This window comes from Diadema antillarum, unplaced genomic scaffold (assembly GCF_040938485.1).
Source record: "Diadema antillarum isolate AM-2024a unplaced genomic scaffold, OU_Dant_1.0 scf00000037, whole genome shotgun sequence".
NCBI lineage: Eukaryota > Metazoa > Echinodermata > Echinoidea > Diadematoida > Diadematidae > Diadema > Diadema antillarum.
This window is the reverse complement of record NW_027270926.1, coordinates 1,970,642-1,990,861: the sequence shown is the minus strand read 5'-3', so window position 1 is coordinate 1,990,861 and position 20,220 is coordinate 1,970,642. Positions and strand designations below refer to the sequence as shown.

At 37.9% G+C, this 20,220-nt stretch overlaps 1 protein-coding gene across 1 annotated transcript in view; it reads right to left on the bottom strand.

The window, feature by feature from the left end:
- Window positions 1-15,732, bottom strand: part of LOC139708807 (tyrosine 3-monooxygenase-like) — a 35,636-nt gene extending 19,904 nt beyond the window's left edge. Inside the window, exons 1-2 of the mRNA XM_071620763.1 lie at window positions 15,412-15,732; window positions 7,049-7,291 (exon numbers count right to left, since the gene is read on the bottom strand). Coding sequence (XP_071476864.1) covers window positions 7,049-7,291; window positions 15,412-15,573 — 405 coding nt within the window. The 5' untranslated portion in view covers window positions 15,574-15,732. The remainder of the gene's footprint in view (window positions 1-7,048; window positions 7,292-15,411) is intronic.
- Window positions 15,733-20,220: the final 4,488 nt, after the last annotated feature.

Here is a 20,220-nt window from a genome sequence, read left to right as displayed (position 1 = left end):
GCCCTCCAACTGTTTTTCTTGGTGTCCATTGGTGTTTGTTCTTATTCTTTGTCATGATAATTCTTATGACAAGTACGGCATAATGTTATAATGATGCAAAAGGAAGTAAAAGAACAGACTCGCAACACACAATGGGCCACCAGGACCAACATCAGAGAAAGAACGAAGAATGTTTGTAAAGTAAGACGACGCCACCTAGAAAGAATATAATTATGCAACATAACGAGAGCTGTGAAACAAAAGAAACAGAATGCAGGCAATTACCACAACTTATCAGACATTTTCATGCTATGAACATAGAAAGAGTGCTATCTGTCGGTACTTCAAAACAGGTTTGTGTTATTATTGGCTTATTGTTCTTAAAGGGGATGGTTAGTAACTGATCAGTGGTAATCAGTGGGAATGCTGGGTGGTGATTGTTCCAATCCTTGTGGGAGTCATTTAAGAGTACATTATATATCTATTGTTATGTGAAAATTATTTGCTTCAGAATGGTCTGATATTCAAGTAATGTGCAGTTTAATGTTTCCAGGTTAGCATGCCTGTACAGTGAGGGGGCATTTCACTGCACATTACTTGAATATGAGACCGTACTGAAGCAAATAATTTTCACACAACAATAGATATATAATGTACTCTTAAAGGTTTTGAAGCAAATAATTTTCACACAACAATAGATATATAATGTACTCTTAAAGGGATGGCTAGTAACTGATCAGTGGGAATCAGTGGGAATTCTGGAGGATGATTGTTCCATTCCTTGTGGGATTCATTTAAGAGTAGATTATATATCTATTGTTGTGTGAAAATTATTTGCTTCAGAATGGTCTCATATTCAAGTAATGTGCAGTTTAATGTTTCCAGGTTAGCGTGCCTGGTCAGTGACGGGGCATTAATCTGCACATTACTTGAATATGAGACTGTTCTGAAGCAAGTAATTTTCACACAACAATAGATATATAATGTACTCTTAAATGAATCCCACAAGGATTGGAACAATCATCCCTCAGCATTCCCACTGATTCCCTCTGATCGGTTACTAGCCATTCCCTTTAAATTATTTTGGTTTTGAGGTAAATATAATAGCAACACTCCATCTCAAAATGAATATTGCATTCATAAGACAAACGGGAAAACAATGTTCTGAGACGTCTTGAAAATCGAAAGGTGTCAATGAAGCCTAAACGTAAGCTAAAATATGCGAAAAAAAAGAAAGAAATAATAAGAGAGAAAATTCTGAACCCCCCGCATCCACTAATCACTTGTAAGTGTAATGTCTTTTGCTTTTAATATTCGTATGCATCTCCCCTTTTTAAAGGAAAGTCAGTTTAGCGATGCAGGCGCAAGTGTGATAGTGGGAGCATGCCGAACATTCCTAAAATTTCGAACATTCCGGTCTACGCTAGCTTCCCGCGCGTTTAAGCCACTCGAGGCATGTTATATTATCGGTATGAATCATTGACTTTATGTAACAGCGCATAGACCATTGTTACGTGTGCAGTGACGTAATCTTGCCTTCCCACACACTCTCCCGTTGTTTCCTACATCGTCATCATCACTGACCTCACAATAACGGGAGAACAAACACGTAGGCGTAGTTCCGGTCAAATATTGACACTTGTCATTTCTAAAACCAACAAATTTTAATTGTCTTAAATTGTATGCCATACACTTATAGGTCACTGCGGTGGGCCTTTAAAGAGACAACTGTCTTCTTAACGTCCATCGCGCAATACTTTGAAAGTCTCTCTCTCTCTTCCCCTCTTCTACTGGAAATGTTTTTTCTCTTCTTTCTTCATCCAGCTCACCTTGTCTCATGTAGACATCCTTTCCTTCCCCAAGCCCATCTCTCCATCTTCCACTGTTTCTTTTCCTTTTATTTTTTCTTCCTCCTCTGCCTCGTCCTTCTATTTTTCTTTTTTTTTCTCTTTTTCCCTCTTTCGCCTAAAATCTTTTTCTATATTCTTCACTTTCTTTATCCGATTTTCATTTATGTTTACACTGTAATTCCTTATCTTTCTTTAACTTTACTTTCCATTCTGCGTATTTATTCGATATGGATGTTCTTATCTCATATTCATTTTAACACTGACTAAGTTATGTTTACAAGGATAGCATGAACGGCAAGTGTGACTGCCCCCCTCCCCCCCCCCAAAAAAAAAAAGAGAGACTTAACATCTTTATCTCGCTGTCAGATTGATTTTTCAAATTTTGACATTTTAGTAACGCACACACCTTCACTCATTTTTTTTAACATTACAGGTACTGAAAATATACAGTATCAAATCATCTGCCTACAAAAGGTATTTCACCAAAAGAACCCACTTATATTGAATAGACATGGCTATCTCACAATTTCTCTCTCTCCCTCTCTCTCTCTCTGGCTATCTATTTCTCTTTTTCTTTCTTCATTTGTCTGTTTCCCGATATTTTTTTCTCTTTCTTCCTATTCTCGCATTCCTGAATCGATACGTTGCTCGAAGGCATATGTTCAACGTCGGATACATTTGCATTTAATCTATGTTTCTCCAAGCTTTCCAATGCCAGCGAGTTCGTCTACTACGACCTGTAGCGCCGTTTTCAATTTCTCCAAAAAAGGATACGACCTCGTGGAATGTATTTTGTGCGCAGGCGTCCCCTTGGCTGCATTTATTAGCTGCGTATATTATTATACATTATTCTACTGATCCACGGACTTTTTCGTACGCGGCTTTTTTTCTGTCTTATTGACTCATATGATAACTTACGCTCCTTCTTAGCAAGCTCGGATAATGACTCTATTGTCCCTGTGTAATTGAACAAGCACTGTAAGAAGTGATTAGTTTTAAAAAGAATGATATAAGTTCGATGTTGCCAACAGTTCAGCATTACATAATTATCGTAATCTGTTTGCTTGCATGTTTGTTTGTTGGGGCAGTTATTTTATATACTCCTGACACGCCAATATTTGTTCATGATTCGATGGTATGGCTGGCCTATTTGCGATCATAGGAATCGATCATTGATTATTGCATTTAATTATGATTAGAAAAATACACACTCTCTTCCTGCGTGGTTGTGCCTTGTAAGTGGAACCGAACGGCACTGATTACGTGTTAATAGGTGTCTATAATCCTGTACAACTTTTCCGGTACTTGAACTCATGGCGTAATGTTTTCCTTGGGTCACGAAATTCAATTTCGCCTGCCTTTTACAGAGAAGACCAATCGATACTCACAAAAATGACAAAACCGCCAGCGGGGAATTCAATTCATACAGGAGCCACTCCACGAAGATAAATCTAGTCAGAGACATTCTATTTTATCTCAGGCCGGTATTGAAAACATGGCGAAAGAGCGAAAGTATATTAATTTCCTTGTTCCTTGAGAAGGGGATAAAGTTTGCTTCTAGCAAAGGTTTCGTGGATTTTTTTTACCCTTACTTTTAATTAAAAGGGGCCGACAACCCATTCAAGCCATGCTGGGCGGAGGAAAAAAAAAACCCTGGACGATAAAGTTTCGAATTTCTATGCCATGGCTGCCGCGCTGCCCAGCACAAAATTAAATGAGAAACCATCACCGGACTTGCTCAGCTTTATGGGCCATGTTCTGTTTTGTTCTGTTTTATTCTGTTCTGTCTTGATCTGTCCGCCGCCCTCAGTCATTCGAAATGGAAGCATGTCTGCGTCATGTTTGACGAAACGATGCTTAGAAAAAAAACACGAACAGAAAAGTTTACATAAAGAAAAGCGAGGAAAGGAGAAGAGAATAAAAATTAAAGAAAGGAAGAGAAGCAGGCAGTGAAGAAACATAGATAAGATGGAGAAGGAGAGAAAGATGATGAAGGACAGACAGAATGGGGTATAGTGAGAGAAAGAGAAAGATAGAAAGATAACATTGAGATGGAGAAGGAAAGAAAGAAAGTCTATAGAAGCGAAGATGGGCAGTAGAAGGAAAATGAAGACATTGGAAGGAGGAGTGGGAGGTGAGGACCGGGAAATGAATGAAAGAACAAATCAAGGAACGAGAGGGAGAGAAGGGGAGAGGGAGAGAAGAACGGCAGTAAGAGATGATGAAAGGGAGATATAGAAAGCATACCAATGACTATGTTGTATAAGGAATAAAATGAAATGCCGGCGAATCGGACGAGAGGAAACCAAAGGATGAGGAGGTGGGGAACATGTCCCGGGACGGGTTCCCGAAAAAAAAATATCGGAAGTGTACTGTGAGGCATCGGCGGGCAAATAGCGAGGAGACACTCGTGTGAGAAAAACGTTGGATGGCATCATCGTTTACACTCTCCCCTCCACCGGAGCCTGCCACTTGTCTGACTACTGGTATTTCCAAGACGTTTTTCTCCCTTTTCTTTTCTTTCTTCGGGAAGAAGACATTACATGACAATCATTAAGACGTGATCAATTTGCCCAATGATCCACATTTACTCTGGATTAAGGGGAAGAAATCCATCGTCGGCAAGAGTAAGACCACATTTATAGGCTTGGCTCGATAGCAATGCACATCTAGCGTGTGAAAAAAAAGACATGGTGGTGTTACCCTTGATTGTTTTGAGCAATATTGAGCAAAGGCTTGCGAGATTCAGTTGAAAAGAAAAATGACATAGCTTCCTCACAGAATGTTTGTCCGAAACATGAAGAAACCGGAAGAATGTCTCAATACTCATCTCGCTGATTTTTCTTGTTTTCTTCAATGCAGACAAAAAGACAAATTACGTGGCTCTTCGAAATTATGCGCGAAATTGACGAAGGCAATGAATCGATAATATTTCGTTATAGGTAAACTGCCAGCACTGGACTGTATGATCATATACTATTCATTGTTGCGTGTTGAAATACAAACACATGATAATGTCATAATGTATTACTTGAATTATTGGTCTGGTTTTTCCAATTAGAACGTAATTAGCATTGTACACAGGGCAGACAAATTGACGAACACTCACACCTCATCATAGTTCCAGATTCATATATATCGTCTTTCTTGATGGGAAATCTTCGACCCCCTTGATACGAGAGTGTCATGTAATTTGAGAGGAAAAGAGGAAGAAGGGAAGCTTCCAAAGAACTGAAGAGAATAATGACGATGAAGGAACGAGAAGCGACGATGAATTGAGGAATTAATTGCCGTCTTTTATTGGCTTCAATTTCGGGGAACGGGGACGGTGAAAACGGTACTTAACGCGTTTGACAGGTGTGGCGCAATGAGCATTTTGGTCAACATTGAAGGTGACTGTTGAGAATCAATACCCTCATACCACAAGGGACGCTGTATCGTTCGTTCGTGTTCAATCAGCATTCTCACTTCAGCAGGACTGAGCAGATTCACCGAGTTCTATATATATTAAGTTTAAAAGAGGCTATTTTCGTGAACAGTTGGAACACGGTATTATGGTCCCTCGTTTCTTAGAGTTTGTCCATTATAGTCGGCATTCTGTTACACCAGGAGCTTAAACAAAGAATATCTGAATAAAGCCATTCAATTCCCTGAGATCAAAGAAAAGACAGCCGTCCCTTATATTAGATGTTCACACTGTTTTGCCGCCTTCTACTGCAAGCTTTTGTTTGTGCGATACTTCGACACTGAAGTTGACAAAATTATATCAATACCTATTTTTCAATAAATTGTCAGAACAGCTGTCCGTTCAAAGTCCTTAAGGCATGTTGCATCAGGAGCCCAATCAGATCAGTACTTTTAAACAGCATTACACGAGTTTACAAATTTGGGATGAGATAAAATAAAGATATATACTAGGTTACACTTCAGTTTGTCTTCTAGGACTCTTCCATCTTATTCATAAAGTGTCAACTTCAAATCCCATGTACTGTACAATCACTGGCAACTGTACTCGTTATTGTAATTGTTATCATGAGCTACATGTTAAGTATGAATGTTAATATTATTCCCCCTTTATTATTTCCCCCTTTGTACCACCCTCATTGTTAAAGAGCCCTTCAATTACACAGACATAACACTCACAGGATCATTGTATTCTGTTTAGCGTGCAGACGATCATAGATGGTGTACTTAAAGGACAAGTCTACCTTCATAGACATGTGGGTTGAGTGAATGCAGCAATTTTAGTAGAACACATCAGCGAAAGTTTGGGGAAAATCGGACAATCCGTTCAAAAGTAACGAATTTTTGAAGTTTCTGCTCAGTCATGGCTGGATGAAAAGACTACTATAGCTTCTGATGTCACATGTGTACAACGATATAAAGAAAGAATAAAGGAAATTCAACATATTTCCATTTTTCTTGCATAACAAAAGAGCACTCGACTTCTCTCTTTCAGAAGGCAGGGGGAATAATATTAACATTCATACTTAACATGTAACAAGTCGAAGGAATGTGCACTTTATTCAAAAAGTAAAGTTTTGTGAAATTCTCTTTTTATTTTCCTTATATCGTTGAACGCATGTGACATCATACACTGTAGTAGTCTTCTCATCCATCAGTGATTGGGCAGATACTTAAAAAATTCATAACTTTTGAATAGATTGTCCGATTTTCCTAAAACTTTCACTGAGGTGTTCTACTAGTATCGCTGCATTCTCTCAATCCTTATGTATATGAAGGTGGACGTGTCCTTTAATAAAGCGTCGAGACCCCGAGGGAAAAAAAAAAAGGATTTCAAGTTTGTACATAAACATATCAATAGATATATATATATATATTGACAATGGTTGGGTATATATCCGTGAGGAATATATAGTTTTTTGAGGATTGATTAAAAGTGCTACGTACATATACACATATATCGACGTGTTTATGGTTGCCAAAAACAAAAAGGGAACACATCTTAGCACATGGGCACACACTGAGGCGCGAATGGGTACCTCCTTGCGAACACAGAGCAATTAAAAGGTACACTGCACTTACAGTTCTCTTTTTTCCCACACTTTCATAAGAAGTGAGAACTCGTCTAAAAGTCACGTTTAACACATAACTATCCAACCTTCCTTAGAGTACAAAAAGTTGTAAAGTTGATTCTACAATATTCTTTGATAAACGTTTCGCAGAGTCGACATAAAGTAGATGATCAAAGGTCCTACCTGGAATACTCGGAGAGCCTCGCTGAGGGACCCGAAGCCCGCCCCGTCCTTCGAAGCGAAGGTAACAGTAAAGCGGCGTACGGCATTCTCCAGGACGGCCTCGAAGGCGTCGTCGAAGACGTCATCCTTCTCCTCGGGACTGGACAGCACCAGAGACAATGAAGTGATGTCCAGTGATGACCTGGTCGACTCTCGTCTGGCGTCTTCGATAAGACTCTGCTTTCGGATGGGGTACACGTAACTCTGTGGCCGAAAAAAAAAAACGAATTGGAAAAGAATCAGACACAGATCAAAGATGTAATGCAAACCGAGCTGTCGAAAGATATCATGACGCATGTGAAATGAAGAAACAGTTGTGCCTTGATTCAAAGTAGTCTGATTCAAAAAAAAAGCTAAAAAAAGTGTCTAAAAGCACAGACATGTTATTTTGCAAGTATGTGAAGTATTTCTCTTTTCCTAAATAATAGTAGTACACACAGATTACTGTAACCTTAATTATTACAGAGAATATGAGCCTCCTGAAGAAAAATTATCTCGACAAAGCTCGCGAGAGAAATAAAAAAAGCAAGGACAACTCTAAGGAAAAGTAAATGGCGACATATCACCGTCCCGGCTTTAAATGTGCCATAGAAACCGACCAGAGAGCATAAAACGTAAAATCTTCAGCGGGAATTAGGGAGTATAAAATCGAAAGCGCATTAAAGAAGACCAGCAAAGCTCTCCGAAGTATAAAAAAAGGGGCTAAAACAACTTCCCCGTAAAGAAATTGGTCAAGGATTTATCATCAGACCGGTCTCAGATAGGGCAGAGTGACCGACCAGGGACTTAAGGGCACAGTCTTGAGAGGTGATAAAAGACCTTCATCAGTATTTCAAACTCTTCATGACCATTGATCAAGAATCTTAGAACATTGCAAACAATATACACATACTGTATTATCAAGTATAATACAGCGTACTATTTTCTTGGTATAAATGCAATGAATGTTTTAATTCTAAAATGTGCAAAATTATGAGGGTTGCATGCTAACCTTGCGTTGATTATGGCATTAATGTCACACAACCGAATCAAAGGCTGTAGTGCGGACTTGTAAATAAAGAATTCGGGTATTGAGGACGTACAAAACGTAGAGCATTAAATTTTCGTGTCGATTGTGCCGGGAGCTTCAAATATGGTGGAATTTATTAGTCGCAGTAAAATGTGATGAAGTGACATGAGTGACACAATTCAGGCTGTTTCTTGGTCATTTTAATGGATTCTCCACATCGAATTGATTTCCACATGTTTTCAATGAAAAATTCACTGAAACACGCAATGTGGCGTTGATCGTCAAGAACTAGTATTTTTGGGAAAAAAAGAACAAACAAACAAACATGAAGACGTACGTAATGGGTAATTGCCGTGCAAAATATCCAACAAAAAAAAATCGATGTTGAATAATCATTAAAGTGCCTTATATATCAACATGTGATCTACCGTGGAAAAGAGCAATAATAATTTCGCCAGGCATTTAACAACACAGTTAAATATGTAACAACTCTTTCCGCATTTTAAGATGACCCCTTAGAATCGATAATATCCTGAAATACAAATGAGCTCGATTAATCCACAGCATTTCGACCGCTATTATTTACGCATTTCATATACAAATGGAATTTTGCTTACAAAACTGTTACTGTATACAAAGGTGATGCACAATATAAGTGTTCGTAGACTTCAACCAATGCAGGTAATTAAGCCCAGGTATACATCCACGTGACGTGTCTGCAGAATGTTACAAGGCCTTAGTATACATATGAGGAGGCTTGCAATAGACTAAAAGAATAACCGCACACAAAGATATTGACACATTAAAAGGTGAATATGATTTACATGTGTAAGTCTATCGTGTGATACCGAGGTGGACTGAATGAAATCCCCGCAGGTATACGACGGTGATGAAAATGTGGTCATCGAAACTATTGCAAACATCGAACGGGTGACAATGGACAGACAGTTACACGAGTAATCGCAAAATCAATGTTCGAATTGGTCGGGGGGGGGGGGGGCAGGGTGTATAAACACAATGTCATGTGGAGAAACTGCAGATGACGAATACAATATGTAAATTTACCCAAATTAAGCGTAACATTGATGTGTCACAGTAGCTCCACGAATGAAGAATCACAGTGCCACGCGAAGTGCTGCTGGTAGGGATACATAAAAAGATATTGACTGGATTTCAGGGTCCTGCGATCGGAAGTTTTCTCGGTGCGTAAACTGCTTCTTCGCTGCTTATTAGATGCAGACGGGGAAATGGCACTCGTCTATATTTGACCCGAGTTTGCGACGACAAAGACTAATTAAAATGCGGTTAATCGTCAGTTTAGTCGAGAGCTCTTATTGCTTCGTGCGCTAATATTTGCCAACGCTTTAAAGATGACACACATACGTAAAAAATAAACAAAATAAAACAAAGCGTGTGCGCAGATCCTGCGTTACGTATAATAGTTATGCCCCTTCGAGATTCAACTGATCTCATTAATGTTGGTAGACTGTATAATTATTACAATCTTGTGCTGCTGAAAAGGTCCTATGTAAGAGCAATTTTTGCCCAGTTTACACACGTAAACCACAGCTTTACCTTGTAAAGATGTCTGCGTTGTTAATCAGAATAGGTGAAAGGGCACTCAGGCGTTGGCATTTCGTCGTTTAGATTGATTTTGATTATCGAGGCGTAGGGGGATGAGGGGGGGGGGGGGCAGTGAGTATACTAACGCATATAAATACGCCCCCAGATAACTACGTATATAGAATTGTAGATATTGTGAAGGTAATAGCCCAAGTTGCGTTAACATTGCGTCAGTTTAAACAACCATCCATTTTAACACTGTATAGAAATTGAACACTTGAATCGCGATAGAGCGAAATACATTGTACTTGAAAGATGGTTTCAACTGATTACTCTTTTGTATAGTTTTACAATTGCTATTGAAGGGTAAGCATCGAATGTTGTCCTCATTATTTTTTTTTACCTCTTATAGCAGCCCAATACATTCTGTTTTAATAGATGGATATCATGATGAGACGTGGGCCTACTAATAAGTTACGCAATCAGATTTTTCAACAACTTATGGTTTCTGCGTAAAACTGACTTGTTCGTTACATTAAGCTTCGTGACAAATATTATCAGAAGCTTGTTACTGGCATGTCGGAACGCATTGTCTGCGCCAAAGGTCATCGTCCTAGGCTAGACTGACCTATTTGTGGGTTATTTTTTTTTCTTTTGAGTGTTTGTCATTGATGTTTTTAATGTCATGCTAAATTAAATGTTTCAATAAATGGCTCACACTTCCGATCATGGGGAAGAAAGAAAACAAGCAAAGAAAACCAGTGGTCACTTGTAGACAGGGCGCGATTGAACTAATTTGTGGTGTACAAAGCGTGTGGGCGTGGGGAGCATTATTATGACATGGAGGCTTTACCGGAAATTGTGTCGTTACGCAATTTCATTTATGCTACTGCAAGGGGCGGGAGGGTAAATCGGCACCGGACCGGTCAAACGAGAAAACAATATGCCGAGGGTCTTATGCCGTTTGATGAAGCAGGCAATTAAGCTAAGCACAGATGGCGATACTCATGAATTTTTACACAACGCAGCAGAATGCTCTTCGCGCTAATATCGGTTCTGTGTGTGTGCTTCATCTACCTAAGATAGCAAATCCTATGTGTACGTTACGTAGTTGTCGCATGGCTAAAACGATGCGAACATTCTTTAACCCATGTATGGTTCATGTGCATTATGTGTGAAATAACATTTAGAAGGAGACGTCTCAGTAGAATTTATGAAATCGCACAGATTATTTCAAACAAGGATTTCCCAATGCAGTAAAGCATTTACGTTCTCAGCCCAGGTCAATGAACTCCATATCATTATCAAGAAACACTTTAAATCATGACGACAGGTCGAAAGTTTGCATTGATTTGGCCGTTCGTTTTCTTGATGCTTGATTTGGCGGGGGGGGGGGGGGGGTAATTTTTGGAAAACGGTTAACCAATAGACGGATCCCCGATGCACTTTGAATTTCGGCAGATATCCAATCGATGACATTGATGTCACTCCAAGCTGTGATGACCTACATGGCTTTTGACAATGGCATGCAGCATTGTTGATTTTCCGTCGCGATGCCAGCCAACCACTCAAAGAACGTCGTGACCGAGCATTCTTTTCGTACGACTCTTGGTATATCATTATCGTTTCGATGTCAATGGCTATCAAACTCTCAGAATATATCGGATCTCTTTCGATCACACACCAACCAAAGTGATCCTATGGTTCGGTCAGTGAATGAATTATAGTGACGCATTCACACTGAACGGGCATCGACCGCAGATTTCGTCGAGTTAAAGTACCAAATTGATCACGTTGTGATCACGTTGTCTCTATAAATTTCCTGTAAACGACTTCCATGGACACGTTTAATGGAATTCCTCAGTCCATTGTTAAAGCCACTTAATTTCTTGTCTGAGTAATAGACGTAGCAGAGAAGCTACTCTATTTACTGAATCAAATATGTGCGTCATACTAACCCTTCGCAACACAGGTCATTTATAGAGCTCATTTGCCATGTTGATGCTAACATAATAAGACATTAAAGGATACCATGAATGGTTTCAAGAATATTCGCTTTAAATCATCATCGTATATACGTATATGTATGTATATATACGTATATATATATATATATATATATATATATACCCGTGTACTAAGCAACTTTTAATCATTGTCTTTGTTGAACTTTGGCGCTTTCATTCTTGAAAAAAAGAAATCAATACACGTTTATATAGTCAAAATTCTGAAATGATTCATTTTGTTACATTTTTGGACACGGGAACTAATATACAGTGTACAAGCTGATCTGTGCGTATGTGCCAACGCTGTGAAGGATTAGTATCACAATTTAACGTCTTTTCTGAACGGTTTATCATTATTCAGCACTATAGAAGGATGAAAGCGAGAGATCGTAGAAAGGTGGACTGTTTAGAGAAATAGCCATTAAAGCAACAAGTGCCCTTTGAAAAACCAAATGGCCGTCCCTATTCTTGTGGAGAAGGTTTAAAGCGGTGAATTTGTACAAGAAGAAAAAAAATAAAAGGAAATATTATTGCATATAATTCATTATCAAGAGATGTCGATAACTACGTAAACTAACAGCAATGATATCATACCGAACCAAGTGAATGGAATAGTGTATAGTGTGACAGCAGGGTATTCAACAAAACCTGTTCCGGTCAAGTTCATTATCAGACATGACATTCGACAACCCTTCGCAATCGATAAGTACTATGAACATTATGATACACACTACTCTAACTTACATAACATCCCGAAACATGACATAGGACACATGTAAAGTTCACTCCAAATCACACCCTTATTACCACTTTTGACACCTGAAGCAGCTGCTAAGAAACCATCTGTTACAAGTTCAAACAAAACCTACAACGAACATATTCTTTTTGTCCTTTGACATGAAAGAACCCTAAAGTTCAACTAGCAGCAAATACACAGGTCTATAAACTGTTCACCGACAGCTGTGGCTATGACGGCCGTTGATAAAGGTTACAACTGCGTTAATTAAAGTTAACTAAAAGCTCCTTAAAACCTCTGACGTGTGCTGTGACTAATTTGATTTTTGTTTGGTTTTTTTTTCGGACTAGATTCGAGTAGCTATCATTAGTTGTTGAACCGCTGAATAAATGTAGCAACAATAGTGTGGTAAAACTGTGCAGACATCTGGAATCATGCATCTTCTTGTAAACCAAAGCAAGAACTGCAGTAGTAAATGGATACCTGTCTGTTTTGTTGCAGTAGAATCAATAATTCAACTCTCATGATAATCTCTCTGTCTCACACTTGCTGTTATGTTTTCTCTCGTTAGTGTATATAGGCCTATGTAGCATGATTTTTAATCATTGACACACCCAATCCATTTCAATCTTTTTGCCGTGTCTTGGTTAGTTTTCCTTACCTGTTTCTCTCCTGTCAAACCAATGCCTATTTTATTTATGTTCACTTTCTTCAAAATTCTTATACCACTTAGTTTTTATATTAATCTTTTTTGTCATCTTATGTCAAGGTCATTTGAGTGTTTCTTTTTCTAATTCCTTTCAAAATATAAAACCAATAGATCATTAAATAAATATATAAATAAATCATAAATCTATGATTGGTGAAGCCAACGTCATGAGTAAACAATGAGTAAAAAAAAAGAAAAAGACTTCGCCGTATTTGCTTCAGATAACTGGCACAAGATATTACAAAAATTATTTCCAGATCATAGCAATATTACAACAAGTTTCAACCATTATTCATGTAACAAAAACTGTTTCTTTCATTACAACTTCATGCTTCTTCTGACCACCTCGTTTTCTGCCAATTCTTGTACGTCTATATATTACTATATCAATTGTATTATTTGATGTTGATGGTGATGATGATATTAACATCAAAATGATAGAAGAACATTAATGATATGTATTCATAATGCTATTAATTTAATTCGATTTCCATAAAGATTATAAAACATAATTTTTATCATTTCTACTTTTTAAATATTGCATTATGTAATTTGGCTTTTTAGCAGCACATCAATTCTTATTTTCAGTCTGTAATGAAACGAAATGCGTTTCTGATGTGATACTGCCATATGTTACATGAAAATATACTATTATTTTGACATTTGTAATATTCACGTATATTGTTTGGAAATGAAAATAACAAAGGAATGATTGCAAAATTGAACAAAAATGTCATCATAATCGTCGTTAGCAGAAGCAGCAGTATAATCGATATAGCAAAAACTTGAGGGAATGAAACGTACGTTTTAACTCTTTAAGTCTATTAGTGTAAATGGACTCAAGGATGTGAAATCAAGCCCTCTCTTTATCATTGTATATGCGCAATCTTAACCACATACTCGCGCTATGTCTTATAAAGCAAATACCGCACATGCGGTAGTTCGTACAGACGTATTAAAGTTGTTATTTTGCAGGTATAATGTCTCACAGCATTTGCCACCGTGTGTCCTATGAGGTGTAAACGTTACTTGATCGGTCTTGGGGCAGATAACGGGAACTGAACATAAATTTATGCCTTCGTCGGGGACGATTGCCAATTGTGGGTTTTCATTCCTACGTGACAGAGGCTCATCAAGTCAGCCAAACATTTACACTCGCACGAGGTCCGCCAGAACAGCAGAATATAAGTGAGCAGATAGTACCTCCATCACTCTTTCCAACATTCCTTGCCTGCCCGAAAGTATATCGTGATTTTCTCATGTCATTCTTTCTTCTTTATTTCGTTCAGTGTTCTTGTTTCTCCGTACGTTTCTTTTCCATTTTGCAAAAGCAAAATGAACCAAAGGCAATGCACATTACTTCATCAACACGACCCTAATTATACTTTGACTAGCAAATGACTGCCATGATATCAAAATTGACACGAATAACACAAAATGATATATTTTCAACATTTCTGTGTTTTAAGTTGTAACTATCGCCTATCCTCATATGTCATGAAGGACATGTTCCTCTGCCGGTATTCATTGTCTTTGGCGAAGAAACTCACCTCCTCAGTTCTCTAATAGATTTCATACTCTACTCGTAACCTTAGAATTACTGCCACGCCCCCAACCCCCGTACGAGAGGACCGTCACTATACACTGAGCGCTTGGGAGCCGTTTCTACAGTAAATTCTGTATAATGTAAGATGTAGCAGTACGATATATAATCGTTCATATCATTCATAAAATCTGATGATGTTATTGGAGAAAATACAAAGTATAACTGGTGTAAGACATCATCTCATCAGAGAAAATCAAATGTAATTTTTATTTTATACACAGAGTGCTGACGGCCGAGAAATTTTCCTTATTTTGACGATAATCTTACGCTTTATCTTTTTCTTCCGTCTTATATATATATTTTTTTAATTTCTGCATTTCAAAATTAGAATACACAGACAAATATATAATTCCAAGATCTGAAAAAAAAAAGATAGGATGAATAGTCTGAGCTGACATAATTGCATGTCACAGCACAGCAAGATTATTCGGCTTTAGAGCAAGTTTTGTCGCAATCTTTAAATAGGGAGTTGTTAGACAGTCTTAGATTGAGATGTGCAGAATACTATCACCTTAAGCTGTTGGCACCTAAAAAGAAAATACAGTGTGACAAGATAATCATCATAGGCGCCTAGTGCGAAGATAATGAAATAAGAAGTAGATAAGAAAAGGAGTTAGAACATAGCTATCGAAAAACAGGGAGAGAAATGAAACTTTCATTAAAAAAAAAAAGACAAACATATTGACGTAACTTACCACTCCATCAAACGACTTTGACAGCTTTTCGTACCCTTTCCTGGCCATCATTGGACCAGAGCGGAAATGGGTTGGCTTCCTCGGGCCCGGAACAGGCACCCCGTTCTCTCCGTTGTCATGGTTATTTGCCGAGATGGAGTTTTTCTCTTCCGTGTCCATCATCCCGGGGCTTCCGATGTGCCGGCCGAAAAGGAAGAGATCGAGATCACAGCAGAGCAGGGAACCCACGTTTGGTTTCTTTCTCCTTCCACACGAGGAGCAAAACAAAAATTAGCACCTCAACAGAAGTGTTTCCGATGGAACTGGTGATGATAACGACGAAAAAAGTTGAAATATTTATTGTTTTTTATGTCTCGTGAAATGTATTGCAAGAAACTTGACAGCAAGATGTGATGAAAATTATTCTCGCTCTTTGTGATACTCTCTAGGCTTGCGTCTTTTATTGTTGGAGTTATACGTGGGATTAAGATTAGTCACTTTATATTTCTCTTCTCCGCAGTCTCCCTAAGTGTGCGTTGCTAACATGCTCTATCGCCGGGAGTAATATTGATATCAAAGGGCTTTGATGCATACGCGCGCTTTTAAACGGAGTGTGGCATTCATCTACAGACGACATGCAACAGATTGTTTGAGCCGAAGCTGTCGACCAATCCGAGTCGAGAGTTCTACTTCGCTGATTCACTTTTTTTCTCCTTTTACGTCTTCGTTTGATAACGACGCTCCATTGACATATTGGGCCTCAACCTCAATATGAGTGTGCGTGCGTGTGTACGTGAGTGGTCTCTGTCGTTCTCCCTCTCTACCAATCTATCTATCTATCCATCTATCCATCTATCTATCTGTCTATCTCTCTTTCTCTCCCTCATCCATCCTTTATGATGCTCACTGGTTACAAAATTTCGGATTCCTCGGATTAATACGTCAGCCACACTGCTGGCGTCGTGCGACCAATTGATATCAATTAATAACCCGCTAGCATCCTCGTCAGATCAATACTGTGCCGTGGGTGAAAAAAAAATCGTCTCAGAGTCCAATACCGAAGGTATTTCGAGCCGCCACTGGATGCCCGGCTTGCTCATTCAGAGTGCCTCCAACAAGCTGGGTCGCGTTCCGAACCTTCGGTAGACCCTTGCGTCTGCCGGCGATCTTCTACAGCAAAAGACGACGGGCTTTTGCATATTCATGACTACTTTGAAATTACTTCCGACAAGTTATTAAAGGGTCAGGCGTTGAATCGGAGCTTCTGCATGTTGAATTATACAGTTTGTTACATAAAAAAGGAATGATACATACACATAAAAATGAAGCGGCTGTATATATATATATACCTTGTTCGCAATAGTTGATATGATTTTCTTAAAGGGGAATGAAACCCAGATATACATGCAAATTGAATTGAGTGAATGCAGCAATATTAGAACAACACTTTCAGCGAAGTTTGAGGAAAATTAGACAATCCGTTGAAAAGTTATGAATATCTAAAGTTTCGGTATCCACATCGCTGGACGAAAAGACCATTGCAGTTCATGATGTAACAACGATATAAAGAAAATGTAAAGATGATTCCACAATATTTCATTTTTTAATGAAAAAGCACGCATTCCCTCGATTTGTTACTGACAAATTTAAATATTCATGATGTTAATGGTATCATTCCCCATGCACGCTTACTGAAAGCGGTAAGTCAAGAGCTCTTTCATCATGCTAGAAAAGTGAGAATATGTTGAATTCGGGTGCTCATTGAAACAGCTTTTTAACATTATCAGACCAAGGTTGAAATACAGTGAACTAACCAATGAATCAACGAAAACTCATCGAAAAAAAAAACCCACAATATAACCTGACAACTGAAGATGCAAATAGCCTGAATTCAGCCTATACAACCTGCGCAAAATAGAAGCATGTGTCCACGAAAACATCGGTGGTTGGATCAAAATGTGTTAATACATCACATTGGAAGGAAAAAAGGCGCCACTATAGCTGGAATCTGTTCAGGATTGAGCTTTTGATAGCTCATGTAAATCTCTTCGTTTTTCTGTGTCGATCAAACTTGTCAACATGATTGTCTTCTAAGATATCTTTTGATGAGAGACAATCTTGATCTTGGTCTACTTCATAGAATTTACCTCTATCTACCGTTCATCCTTTCATTATACTGAGTCCTTCGCCAAAGAGATTTTTTCCCTCACCATCATTACAAGATCTTGGGTTTTCGCTCAGCGACGGACGGACCTTCTACGACGCGGGTGCAACTGCAATCAGATTTGCGGCCGTCGCAAAACAGACCATGCTAGTTACAAGAAGCAGTTTCGCATGCACCACCGCCAGAAGGGTTCCCTACTCCCGGCAGTTTACAGTTGCATTCTAGGTATGTCTTAAGGTCATTGTAGAGGTACATGTATTTGAAAATTGGATAGGTCTTCATGAACACTGTCACAAATAATAATGTTTATGTTTAACCATGGTGCAGGTGAATGTGTATTATTTTCAAATCATCAAAAGCCATTGTACATTATCGTTTTCAGACTGTTTTCAGACCAAAATAATGGTCCATGCTTTTTGAATTGTCTGTGCTTCCAGAGACAATTGCAGATTATTGCTATAACTGTGAGCTGGCTGATTCACATTGAGTACTGCGTACAATTTCAATTTCAATTCTATTTTTGTATTTCTTAATAGAAAATACAATAAGTAGGTCTATAACAAAATATTATAATACATAATGTCCAGCTGGATATTTAAGAAAAACAAAGAAAAATTTAGAAAACAGGGATCGATGTGTCAGTTTCAATCAAAGTAAAAGAATAGCATGGAGAAATACGATGGAACCTACCTAAACGCAAGCTTGCTGAGTTTATAGGTCACAACAGAAGTATACAGTGAAGAACAAGATGAGGAGCACGGGTACAACTAAAGATCAAATATTAAAAACAAGATATATACAAGACATGTACTTCTGGCAGCGAACGTTTTCGACGTAATGCTTGTAGATGACGAAGAGTTCATTTTTTTTAATCAACACATCAATACACAGAAACCTTGACTTCCAGTATGATGGATGCCAATTTGAGGTACTAGTAGACAATTTCAACCACTATGAAGGTATACAAGAGCTAATCATGCTGCAGGTGTATAAAGACAAATGAAACTATACTTGATACTAGCCAGCTGGTCATAAATAATGGTGAAATATGGTCCCTGCCATCGGCTCATCTGCACATCAACTGTACGCACAATTAAATGGTCCAGGTACAAACTATTAGCACAACAAATAGTACATGCTCTATCATGCACTATAGAACGACAAATAATTATCAGAGTGCCGTTTTGAAATAAACCTGCACGATACCGCACTATTATATCTTTTAATTACAAAAACCCAAGAATTGAAGATTGATTTTTAGACAAACGATGTTCTAGCTCGAAATGTATTTTCTCAGCGCCACATGGAAAAAAAAAATACCTTATCTCATTTCCACGATTTATTTCTTATTTAACATTAAAAGTCTGAACAAAAGTTTTGACTATCACCTTTTAGACACAGCATTATCGGCCTCAGAGAAATTTGGCCAAGGGGATAAATAGAACCTTCTTCTCAATTTACTGTTTATGGCTTAAACTATATGAACTAATAACAAGACTAATAAAGAGATGTTGGTGTAGGTTTTTATGTCACACAAAATAATATAAAATTTAGATTGGGAATAGTTACTTGAATGTAGTATTGGCCTGGAAAGTATTGTTACTGAGGTTATATTATAATTATTATTATCATTATCATTATTATTATTATTATTATTATTATTATTATTATTATTACTATTACTATTATTATTATTATTATCATTATTATTATTATTATTAACATCATCATTAGCATTGTTGTTGTTGTTGTTTCTATCATCATCACCATCCTTATCATCAGTATTGTTACATCATCACTATACACAACATAACCCATCAACGCCAACTTCCTCAGTTTCGAGTGCCTTTCATTTTAGTCAAAAGAACTGCTCTGCAATCTCAAACGAGTGCGACAGACCATGTGAATCCTCGATGACTCTGCTAAAATCCAAAGACAATGGATGGAAAACCTTGAGCTTCTTGATGGTTATAGATGAGATTGACAGGTAGGTTATAGTTCTTGAGATACTATCCACGCCACGAGCCGTGCAGGAGAATGTTTAATTGCATGCAGGTCTTGAAACACATGCTAGCAAAACATGAATGGTTTTGAAAAACACCTAGATATAAGGGAAAGTAACACCAAAATAATTATGTCAAACTTATCACTGCTTTTTGTTTGTGGTTTTTCTTTATTTTGCTTACTTATTTATTCTTCTTTCTTAGATTGTAGGGGAGGCGTTTGCTTTCCATCACAAGGTCGCCTATTACATTTGTTGACTTTACATCCCGCTAAGTTCCTTATTCTCTCTTCTTCTTTTCGTTCTGGTGATCTTCCATATCATTAATAATTTGTTTTGTCATTATGTATATATATATATATATATATATATATATATATATATATATATATATATATATATATATATATATATACATACATATATACAGATGTTTGTAGTCCGCGTGTTGGTACCAGTACAGAAAAAAATGACGAATTAGGGTGGTAATGCAGTTTAGTCCAACAGTGCTATTCATTCAAACCAAATTTTTGACGCATACACACATCTTTTTCAGGGTCGTCATGAACAATGAATTGATAATGTGTATGCACCATGTGGTGCTTGGCTATCATGCAAAATGAATACTGTTCACAGTTTCACGATCGTCATGCATAATGGTCAT